Source organism: Octodon degus, unplaced genomic scaffold (genome assembly GCF_000260255.1).
Source record: "Octodon degus isolate 3935 unplaced genomic scaffold, OctDeg1.0 scaffold00013, whole genome shotgun sequence".
Classification (NCBI taxonomy): domain Eukaryota; kingdom Metazoa; phylum Chordata; class Mammalia; order Rodentia; family Octodontidae; genus Octodon; species Octodon degus.
In genome coordinates this window covers 16,930,476-16,942,485 of record NW_004524589.1, presented here as the reverse complement: position 1 = coordinate 16,942,485, position 12,010 = coordinate 16,930,476, and the positions used below count along the sequence as shown (strand labels likewise).

At 48.1% G+C, this 12,010-nt stretch overlaps 1 protein-coding gene across 1 annotated transcript; it reads right to left on the bottom strand.

The window, feature by feature from the left end:
• Positions 1 to 1,073: 1,073 nt before the first annotated feature.
• Positions 1,074 to 5,986, bottom strand: Spry2 (sprouty RTK signaling antagonist 2). Its single transcript, XM_004626263.2, has 2 exons — positions 5,475 to 5,986; positions 1,074 to 2,863 (listed from the first exon to the last, which is right to left on the bottom strand). Exon 2 carries the CDS (start codon positions 2,810 to 2,812, stop codon positions 1,862 to 1,864), a length of 951 nt encoding a protein of 316 aa, XP_004626320.1. The 5' UTR covers positions 2,813 to 2,863; positions 5,475 to 5,986; the 3' UTR covers positions 1,074 to 1,861.
• Positions 5,987 to 12,010: the final 6,024 nt, after the last annotated feature.

Genomic DNA, 12,010 nt, shown 5'->3' with positions numbered 1-12,010 from the left:
GGTTCCTTGAAAGTCAGTTTGCAAAAACAGAACAGAAGACAACCTGTACTAAGGCCTTTTAACCTAAGAGAACAGGAAACAAGAGATTAAACAATAATGACAAGTAAATCATTTCCTAGACTTCCGGTGATTCTTGGCAGCAAAACGTCGTGCTTTTGGACAAAAAAAAAATTGTCAGCCATAAAGTGACTAATCGAGCGACTTAAGAAAACCCAGCATTTGTCAAGATGGGCTTGTGGCAGCTTGCTGGCTCTTTGTTCCCAAAAGACGACTTGAAACGCACTAACTTGCTATTCTGTGACTTTTTCCCAGAGTAAAGTTTAATGGTTTTCTAGGTAATTTGATTAAGTCAGGGCTTTCAGTTGCCCTACTTCGAGATGAACCGTAAGATCAATACAGGGTGAAATGTCATGATATTATCGAATCACGTTACCACTTTTCATATCTTTTAACACAAGAAAACTGGTGCAGTGGTGACAATCTTCGGTGCCTAAGACCAAGCAGACTAGAAGAAAGTCACAGTCAGCTAAGAAAACATTTTCTGCCTCAATTATAAAGTCTGATCTGTCTGTACATATGTCCTCTGCTCAACAACACAGACGGCATTCAATAAATGTTTGTTGAACTAAACTTGTTCCTCTAGTTTGGAATTATCTTCAAGGCATTCATTCTTCATACTGTATGCTAAGAAACATCCAATTGTTAATCTTTTCAGAAATCTTAAGTAAACCATCTCCAATTAGAAAAAAAATCCTTGCATAACAAAGGCATATCAAGGCTAAGTCAACAAATCTGCAAAAACAAAGGGAGAAGCAAAGAGACTGATACAGTTAAAACAAGTTCACAAATGATTAAATACAGTCAAGGTGCAGGTATTTTCTCTCTTGATGGGTAAGATCACCTCTGAAAAACATCCTAAAATCCAACCCTATGTTGTAGCAGCACTCACAAGACAAACATAATCTTCCAGATAAGCAAAACTAGTTCATTAAAACGCTAGCCTTAGCATAAAATGCAGTTTCTTGCAGCTTTAAAGAAACAAAGAAAAGGTAAAATAAGACCAAACAGCTCGGTTTAATTTCAAACGTTAATATATTTTCTATTTTATATGGAACATATGCATCTATAACCCCTCATCTGCAGCAACTGTCACATCCTCATAAAAGGGGCAAAATTTGTAAGATGCCTCTTAAAATAAATATTCTTTTTTATAAAATAATAAAACTTCAAATAAATATTCTTTACACTAAACAATATGTTGAAAAAATTAGAAAATAAAGGTTGAATTTTACTGTAACTGTACAATATACATGAAGTCCAAAGGGAAATCAGAGTCTTACAATAAAGGCTTTCTGTAAGGCAAAATACAATCTAAAAACATACTGATTGATTCACATTCTTCCGAATGTACAACATATTAGTATAATATTTTGTGACTGTGCCATGTACAGCACAACTTGTTTTTCACAGTTGCAAATATTATTGTATATACAAAAATATAGCACATTATCTCTGGAGAAAACAATGAAAAAAAAAAAGTCATCTGCTAATTTACAAATCTTGCGAAGACTATTCACAAACAAAAACTTTGCCTAGGAGTGTCTGTTGCTTTAGCTTATGCAGTATGTGGGTCACCAAGTTCTGGGCCCCTCGCTTTGAGCTCCATTAGTTCATTCTAACAAGCATGTCAGTTAAAACGGCACGTGGACAAAAGCATCTCACTGCAAACAGCAAAGAAGATCCCAACCCTCTATTAACAGTGCCAAGATTACAACTGTTTAGTTGGTTGCATCTGTGTGTTAAAAAAAAAACAAAAACAAAGGAACAATCCTTATTACTATAATATTCCTGATTAATAATGCTATGTTGGTTTCTCAAAGTTCCTGGGTGGGACAGCGGGAACTTTACAGCAAACTGTGTTGGAGTTTTTACAACGACATCCAGGCCTGTTCACCCGATCATAACAACCCTGGCACAACTTAAGGCAACCCTTGGCTGGAAGATAACACCATAAACAAGGCAGAAAGAGGGACATGACGCCCATGGCTGACCATCGGGTACAACAGTGAGACTGGCTGCAAGAACAGGGGTTGTCGGCACAGTTGTCCTCATCATCATTAGAACAGTGATAGAAGAGACCTTTCACACAGCACACACAAGTCCCATAGTCAATCACGTTCTGGGCCGAGCAAAGGCACTGTTTGTCGCAGATCCAGTCTGATGGCAGGGGCCTCGGGTAGGTGCACTCCTTACATTTGCACTTGCCGCAGTCCTCACACCTGTAGGCATGCAGCCCCAAGTCTTCCTTGCTCAGGGGCTTGAGCTCACCTGGTTTGAGTTCAGACTTGGGCTGCACTCGGATTATCCCATCAGTGAGTGGTCCCGAGGAGAAGGATGATCCCAACAGCCTCTGTTCTGAGGAGCTGCTGCTGGTACTTGTCCTTGTGCTGCTCCGCGACCCTGAGCTGACTGTGCTGATGGACCTGGACAGGGGAGCTCCCCGCACAGAGGCATGGACTTGAGAGTGCTGCAGCCTAGGGGGCTGGCGGTGCTCTGGCAGGCCGTGGAGTCTCTCCTGTTTGTGCTGAGTGGCAGGGCGAGGAGCTGGCTTGAGTCCGGGTCTGGGGACCACAGTGGGCCCCTCCGTGTACTCATTGGTGTTTCGGATGGCTCTGATCTGATCCAAAGACAACACATGTACCTGCTGGGAGAGGGCATCTCTGGGGTCGGGCTCCCCCCGCTGCCTGCCACTGTCCCGGGGTGCCTGCAGCAGAGGCTGTGACCCGTTACCACTCTGAGCTCTGGTCTCCATCGGGTCCTGGAAGTGTGGTCACTCCAGCAGGCTTAGAACACATCGGAACTCCTGGAGAAACCAAGAGGAAAGAATGGTTTATACTCTAAGATGCTGCCCACCCACTCTCCACCCACCTGAGTTGATTCCATACTTCCATATCTCGGAAGGACAGGATTGGCAATGCAAGGGCCCTGCTGAGGTCCAAGAACAGGCTTGTGATTAACACATCTATTGAAAAGTAAGAATTATGGCTCGGGACTGACAATTCCACAACCCCGTGATATGCAGTGACACAAAGCTGATCTGTGTCTGAATCACTTAAGTAACAATCCCTTATTCAAATAAACATACAGTCGGAAAGGTTCAGGTTCAGTGTAAAGACTGCAAGAAAGTAACGCTGGAACATAATACTGCTTCTGACATTTTCAAAAATTGAAATACCTTTTCAAAGCTTGCAATTGGCCCAAGTTTGTCACAGTCATTACTTTAACTGTGTAGCAACACCAAGTTATAGGATTAAAAACAAATCACCTCAAATCCTATTAGGTGCCAGAAAACACGAAAGCATCTAACAAGCAACAAGACAGGAACTTATTTTCAATTTCCCAACTTCAGAATGAAATGTTCTACAGCCCGAGAGAATAGACCCCCCCTTAGAATCTGCTGCTCGGTGGTTGCTGTATCTGCTTTAGAAATAAATCTGTCATTCTTTTTTTTTTTTTTTTAAATTAAAGGCTGAGAACATAAAACAATTGGTAGAAATCAGAAAGGTTTTTTTTTTTTCAAACAAATTTAAGTGTCACATTGAAAACCAGGTATTCTGTCAGGTAATTTTTACGTTTCAAAACTACCATCTCCATATCCTAAGCTAACATGAAAATAAAAGTAAAACAAATAAAAGTGGACCTTTACCCAATCTCTGGTTTTCAGAAAAGAGCTACCGCGAACAAGGCAGGTGACAAACGCCTCCCAATTCAGAGCAACAGAGGTGGAAACCGGATCTGCTCACCTCCAAGCGAAGGGCACACAAGACAACGCTTCTCTTCGCTTTCATTCCCTTTATCGGCTCTATCTGCGCCCCAACACCGTCCCCAGCAGGTGGGACAGAGCCCGAACCCCCGGGGACTTTTCCGCAGGCCGACTGACGCTGTGTAGGGGCCCGATTACCCCCTGCGTACACTCGCGAGCAGGCGGGGCGCGGGCGCCGCGGAAGGGGACGTGTCCTGCAGCGCACGAGCACACTTCCCCCGCCTCCCCTCCCCGGCTGAAATTTCCCCCCACTTCTGAGAACCGCCTGCAACCCCGAAAAGGAGCTACTCCACTGGCCCCACCCCGCGGAGTTAACACAGCCCACCACCAAGCGTTTTTGCAAAGGCCCCCTAACGTCCGGCACAGGTTTCCAAACCCAAGCCCCGGGGGAAAAAAGCCGGCCGCCGGCACTGGGCCCGAACTGAGGTGAACCCCACGCGCGCAAAGCGACTACACGGTGCACCAACCCCCAGGAGCACTGCCTATAATCTGTACAAGCCAGTTTCCTTTTAGATCGCGAAGGCAGGAATCTATTTCTTAGGAACACCCCCCCCCAAAAAAAAAAAAAAAAACTTTTTCCAGAGACCTCCTATACATGCCGTGCATGCAGGACCTAGATTCCTGTACTGGAAACTTTCAGTACAGATTTGTTTGCAGTGCAAAGTAGCATCACTGGGAGGGAGAAAAAAAACCTCGATTTCTGGCCTCCTCCTTCACGCCCCCCCCCCGCCCCGTCTGCGCTCTCCCAGGTCCTCCCTCCTCTTTGAAAGTGCTTTGAAACCCCCATTAAGAACAGTGTGTGATCAGACTAAGGATTAAGGGGAAAGGACTTCAGCACTAGGGTGGGGCAAACCAACACAGAAACCGCTTTGTAAAAACGGCACAAGATTAAAAAAAGAAAAACCTGCAACCCCAAGGGTGGTGGTGGGGGGGGCGAGCTGGCTTCTTTTTGCTACCTATTTGCAGGCAATGGAAAAATGATCCAGACCACTTGATGATTTTCTTCCTGTGCTAGGTCGAAAAAAAAAAAAAAAAAAAAGTGTGACCTGACCGACCACGGCGAACGGAAAAAAGAGAAAGCTGCACTTCCGAGCCGCAGAGACGCGGCGCCAGGCTGGGCGACGCTCTCACCAGCACCGGGCTAGACTCTGTCCACACCGAGCAGAGGCGGGGACTCCCTCAACCCGGCACCGTCGCTTTTCCACCCGCGGGGTCTCCGGTCCTGGTGAAGCGAGCAACCCAGCCCCAGCCGCGCCTCCGCTGCAGGTCAGGCTCGCCTAGAACTTTGCCTTCCCGCGAGGGGCAGGTTAGAAACGCGAGCGCCTGCAAGGGCGACCTAGAAAACAAAAAAATGATTGCTCTCCCTCTCCCGCTCTCAGCGCCAAACCCGCGGCCAAGGCAAGGCTATGGGCAAAACCGAGATCGGGCGTCCTCCGCCCCGAGCCCCCTACAGCACAGGTACGCGGAGTCGCTAGCCTGGGGACACTACACAGAGCGCGCTCGGCAGCCCCAGTCCATGCCCTGGGACGGGGAGGTCGCGTGCAGCCAGTGGGCTCAGGAGAAGCAGCGCCCACTCCCCGCCGGCTGCACCCTACTCCATGTTGCCCGCAACGCGCCAGCCCCGGCTCGCTTAAGAGCAAACGCGCCTCACCGTGATCGCGGCTTTGCACGAACCCCTCTCCCTTGGATCCTCTTCTTTCTGCGATGTGCAAATTAAGTCCGGTCCCGATGCAAACTTTTCCCCTTCTTCTCAAACTCTGCACCAGTCCAGCTTCCGAGCAATCGGAGGAGAAAAACCGAGAGGGAAATTCGAAACCAAGTGCCCCCCAGCCGCTGAAGCCTCGGGCTCAAGGCTGGAGACGACCCCCCTTCTAGAAGCGCACGCGGAGTATTTCCTCTTTTTTTCTCAATGAACAAGAGGCCGAAGGGCCAACAGCGAGTCTCTTTTCCTAGCAGATGAGCGAATGAGAAAAGAAACGGCCTTACAAAGAATCTACAGCCGGTCCGCCGGGTGCGGCGGGCCGGTCGCCTCGGAGCAGAGGCGGCGCGGGGGCGCGGGGCCCTGGGCGCTGCGCGCTCCGCCGGCCCCTCTCCTCCGCTCGCGCTGCGGCGCGCAGCTCTCGGCGGTGCAGACTGGGCGTTGTGGAGGCGCGGCGGCCAGGCCGAGGCGGGGGCGGCGGGGGCGGAGGCGGAGGCGGAGGAGGAGGAGGAAGAGGAGGAGGAGGGTCTGGGGCCCCGCCGGGGGGGCTCGCTGTTGGCCTGCGCCCTCGCCTTTCCGGAGGAGGCAGGGAGCTCTGCGGCGGCCGCGGCAGCAGTAAATGGCGTCATGTGGATCCGAGGCGGAACAGAGCAGTTGTTGTCCCAGAGGATATATCGCATCCGGTCCCAGCTCATTGGCTCCGCGGGGCTACATTCACTCACACTCCAGAGCCAGCCAGCGCTCTGAGCCGCAGGAGGCATTCAAAAGGGCAACCGCGCCGCCCCGCGCCGCCCCGGCCGGCCCTGCAGCCTGCAGCCTGCAGGCTGCAGCCTGGGCGCCGTCCCGCGGGGCGCCTGCGGGGCTGGGCGGGGGACGCGGGGTCAGTTTATTCAGTTTCAAGGAAACACTAACCTTAGGGTTTCCCCAGAGGCCGTGAGGACCGGCTACAGGCTCGAGCTGACCTAGGGGAACTTTCTCCTTGGCACGAGGAGAGGGGGAATGCAAGCTTAAAACGACTCGGGGCCAGGCCGTGTGAGCACTAAACGGGCTTAAAGGTTTGAGACTACCCGGAGTCCATCTCTAGCCCCCGGCACCCCTCTGCGTCTCCCCCTGCGGAGGGGGCGACGGGAGGGACCTAAAGGGGAGGGAAAGGGGAGCGGGAAGTGAGGTGGGAGGGCTATTGGTTTATTCTTTGTCTCCTGGATTAACCCGATTATACACCAAGCACCGGCTCCAACCACCTCCCCCACCGCCGAGCCGTGCACGGGAGGAACGGAATGCAGATTCTGGTTTCAAATCCCGGCTGCTCTGGCTGGGATTTGCTTTGGATTGTGTCGATTTGTAGTTCTCGGTTTACTAGAATTTTATTTTTATTATTTTAAAGGGGGAAGTATCTACAGTTGGAAGCTTTCGAAAAGCTTTTTTCTTTTTCTTTACCGTTTTGTTCGACATGGTGGAAGGAGGAAATTCTCCAATGTAACCCTTTGACACTAATGCAGCAACACACACACACACACAGAGCGAGGGCCCACAGCGCACACTTCAGAAGCTGGGCGCCTGGCGGGCGGGGAGCGCGCTCAGTCCCACCGCAGAGTTCCTCCTTCGCCCGACCCGGAGCGGAGTCTTCTGTCTCCAGTCTCCTAGAAGATTTCCCCCAAAGCCCTGTTGTCCATCTTGGAGGCAGACTGATCTCGCCCACTTAAAACGCAGAGAAAACCCAGGGCCCGCGCTAGCCACCCCCACGCACCCTGGAAAGTGCCTGCACGCGGAGTCCCGGGCCGGGGTGTGCACGCACCCCAGTGCTGTCTTCCCCTTAATGATTTACAGAGTGCTCTTGCGTGGTGGGGGAGGACCTGCTCAAGAGGTCAGAATTCCCGAGCAGCACCTGCAATCCTGCTCCTTGCGGGGTTGGGAGTTTTGAAAACCCTATGCTAGGGAAACGTGGTGCCCGGTGGCTCCAGTCCCAGCCCACAGGCGCTGCCAGCAGCCGGGCACCCGCTGCCTCCTCTTGACCTCGGGTTTCTCCGGCTCTGGCGCGCTCCCTGCCGCGCTGCGCTTTCGCCCTGCCCTCTCCATGTTTCTCCGAGACTCTCCGCCTGGGGTTTGGAACTGGAGATGGCAGGGGAAGTGGCATGTGTTATTTCCGGGCGCTAGCCTACGTCTCCACCCCTCAGGTTGGGGTGCACGCGGCTACGGCTGCTGACTCCACCGCGGCTCCGGGGCTGCCTGCGCCGGCCAGCTGGGCCTCTCCGGCTGCGCCGCACCTAGCTCAGGGACTCTCCCGCTAGCGCAGGCGCTACTGCGCTTAGGGACGATCGGGCCACCAGGGGGCGCCCGCCCGACGTCGGGCTGACGCTCCCTTCTTCAGGCTAGCAAAATTGCCTTTCAAAATGTGCATTAGGCTGGCAGGTTTTAAATCAGTGAAAAAAATTAAAATGAAGATCCCCACGGAAGGTTGCTCACCCTACCAGCTCCTCGGACACATTTCGTTTTGAACGCGAAATGCGGAACTTCGGGATGGAAGAACTCCAGCTTTTACCGAGGGGACAAAGCTGGGGTCAGAGCCAGGTTGTGCAAGGCTAGTCGGGAACTAGCTGGGGTCCGGCCAGCGAGTCGCTGGAGCAGAGCAGGTGAAAGGAATGCCTCTTGTTTTCCTCCTCGAGTCCCCGCACCTCGCGGTGGCTTCCTGGGAGACGTTTGTGCTCATTGTTTCCCCAACACCCCAGAAGTGTGTAGAACCTCGTTAGGAATCAAGTATAAAGTGGAATTTAAATCAGAAACTTCTGGATGATTAGAACACCTGTTTTTATTGAGTCAGTGGGGGAAAATCTAGAAATGCATGTTTATCTTCCATAAACTAGAAATAATTTTAGTTTACACTCTACCCGCTCCTCTTCCCATCTACACTTAGCTAGTTGAGAAAGCCTTTAAACTGTAATTTAAGAACAAGGCAAACACAAGACCCCCCCTTTTTTATTTAGTATTGCCATTTTTCCCTGGGTGAAGTTACCATATGTGTAAAGTTAGGACATTGTGCCTCCAAAGTTTACTAAGTTGTAATTCAAAAAAGCAATTATGTTTGTGTATGTGCGGGGACATGCATAGTGAGATGTGTAATACAGCTACTATAATTGTCCTCAACTTGATTCTCAGGTTACATTCCAAAAGTGTACCTGGTATTAATTTTGAAAGATAGTCAAGAATTGTGATAGCACTAGGCAAAACTTCATGAAGCACATTTGCAGATGTCCTGTGGAAAGTTCTAGAAAGGGAGCTCATGCAAGGACAAGTCTTGCTATTTTTTAGTGTTGAAAAATGCCAAATCTATGGAAATACCTGTTGAAACAATATTCAGTCCCCCAAGTACCCAGGACTCACTAAATAACTTATTTTCCCAATCCTAGCTATTAAGTAAGACTGTCATACAATTGAGATCTCTCATCTGTGGGTTTACTTTATTTGTATTTATGCCTTGGTTTCTTTTTAACTAAGGCAATATGTGAACATATGGATTTTGCCTTCTCTAATTTCTTATCGAAGCTCTCAATATAGACAACATGGACGTGATTTTTTTTTTTCTCTTTGTTGTGTTGGGTATGCTGTAGACATGTTTAGGATTCCCTTTCAGAGATCTAAACTTCAGATTTATACTGCAATGAGGATATAGCTTTAATCAGCTCTCAATCTAGCTTCTTTCTGAGGTGAAGTAAGCTACTAGACTTCACTGCAATCCACTCTAGTTTGGGTACCCTTACAGATACAATGTATTCTTTTTTCTGTTTTGCAGAATGGGGGATTGAACTCAGGCCCTTGCCCTTGCCAGGCAAGCACTTATTCTACTGAGCTATCTCCCCTGCCCCAATGTATTCTTGAATTGAAAGAATTAATAGGTATTTGGATAGTTTGTTCTGCCACCACATCAGTTTCTTAGTGTGTTCTCCTCCTGCCCTCTCCATGTTCTGTTGGGACTCTCCTTCCCCCAGGGTTTGGAACTGGAGAAGGCAGGGGAAGTGGCTTGTGTTATTTCCGGGCGTTAGCCTGTGTCTCCATCCCATTTAAAGATGGCGCCCAACACAGCAGTCTAGGTTGCTGCTATAGGGTAACAATTTGACACTTTCAAGCATTATTTCTCCTTCCAGTCTGTGAAACTAAAACTAATTTTAAAAAGGACTCTTCAGGGACCATCCTGAGGCAAAAGGGCTTCACAGTAGTGGACCTTAGGACTTCGGCGACCAAGATTGTTGTCACTTCACTTTTTGGATTGCTTTGATGCTCCACATTCTGTTGATACTGCCTCTAGGAGGGAACTGGGAGTGGCTGCCATAAAGATGCAGAGGAGTTCCAGCTAGACCCCTTGAGGTCTTATCTAGATTGCTTGGAGGACTGCAAAGCCTTTATGGATCTGACCTTCTTTGAAGCTGTCCTTTATCCCTAACCAAGCAGGGAGCAAGATCTGGGGTTACCCCAGGGTAGGAGGAGTGCCTCCATGGTTGGCCTTGAGCCCGATACTCCAGTGAGCCTGGTGTTTTTCAGAGATCTTGTGTCCAGCTAGAATCCACCCGTAGTTTCTACTAGTTAATGAGCATGCTTGCTGGGTGCATGCCGTTATTACTAGAATTTATACCAAGTCAGATGTGGACTAAAATTCCATGTAAGGAGGAGGACACAATTTCTCTGCTGGTCAATATGATTTTTTCCCATTTATTTGTCCCTTGAACAAAAGCTGCTTCCTCTGTGGGATGGATGGATGTGGAGGCAGACCTAATCAGCCTAGCTATTTCCTTGATTTGCCTTTCTCTGAGTAGCCTCACATTTGTTTTGCTGTTTGTTTTTCACATCTGATCCCTTTTGTTCTTGAGTCTTTTTAATCCAGTTGTTTAAGCCTCATATAAATGAAAATTGTGGATTGAAGTTTGTCTTTAGCTATCACTGGCTGTGTTTTTTAGCAGCAGGAAGATTTTAGCCTTTGAATTATAGGATGTGTTTAGATGTTTTACTTCCTGTTATGTGGACACTTGGCCAAAGGGCATAGGAAGTTCAAACTGTTCTCTGAAGGAAGATGCAGTAAAACACATCCCATCAAGCCTGTTCTTAGAATTCAGATGCTGCAGTACAGAGGCGACCAGCCAGCTCTGAATCTAAGTTCAGATCAAATCTAAATATGCTCAGCTTAGTAAACGGAGTATGATTGCATACAGATTTAGTGTGTTTATTCCTCTGGATCAAAAATGTTTTGAAGCTACAGAGAATCATTTGAAAATATTACGGAGTTATATAAAATACTTTAATATATACAATGTGCTTAAGTGAGTGTGGTAGCCCAAGTCTGTAATTTCAGCTACTTTTGAGGATGAGACAGGAGAATAGTGAGTTCCAGGCCAGTCAGGGCTATCTAACAAGAGTTTGTTGGGCTGGCCAGATAGCTCAGCAGACTGAAGTGCCAGTTTAAGCAGAGTGCAGCCACTGGGATTCAATCCAGGGCGCTGGGCGGGCCCCACCCCCAGGGCTACGGAGACAGCAGTTGAGACTGGGCATGGTGGTGTGTGCCTGTCATCCCAGCACTTGGGAGGCTGAAAGCAGGAGTATCTACGTAGTGAGATCCTATAGATCCTGTACTAAATACAAAAAACAAAACAGAAAAAACAAACAAATTTGTCAAGAAAGAGGTTAATGCAGACAGACAAGAGTTTGCATCAGGACTCAAGATTCTCTTGGACTCTTTTTTTTTTTTCTTTCTTTTTTTTTTTTGGCGGAACCGGGGATTCAACTCAGGCCCTTGGCCTTGCCAGGGAAGCACTTATTCCACTGAGCCATCTCCCTGGCCCCTCTCTTGGACTTTTGAAACAGATTTTATTTATTTATTTATTTATTGGTTGATTGGGTTTAGGGTGGGTGATGCAGGCAAGGTTTCACCCTGAAGTCCAGACTAACCCTGAACTTACAGAGATCATCCTTTCTCAGCTCCTCAAGTCAGTGCAGGCATAAGACATCACCCCCAGCTTGAAACAAAAATTCTCGGAGCCTGATATCCTACATATACAGTAAATTTTGCATGTTCTTTTCTTGTCTACCTATATATTTAAAAGGTTTCTCCATCATTCCACTTCAGAAAAACAGTTCTTTGCAATATTCAACAATAAATGCTTTTCAGTTAATGAATGAAATTAAGGAATGTAATTAAGTATTTTTCAAGTCTTCATCTAGTAAAGACAAATGAACAGATTTTGAATTTCTTATGATAGAAGTTAAGTGTTACCCGTGTAGTGGCATACATGTGTAATCCCAGCACTGTGGAGGCTAAGACAGGAGGATCACTATGAGTGTGTACTGGGTATTGAGACCCTGTAACAAACAAACAAACAAATAAATAAATAAATAAATACTTTATTATTTATTTATTTGTATTTTAGGGAAGGGTCTATGAGATACAATATGTCTCACTACTAGATTATGAGGGATGTGATCCACCTGTTTACAGCCTCCCAAGA

What these genes read in the sequence shown, in the direction of transcription:
- Spry2 (XM_004626263.2), bottom strand. Translation starts at nt 2,812, where the DNA reads ATGGAGACCAGAGCTCAGAGTGGTAACGGGTCACAGCCTCTGCTGCAG.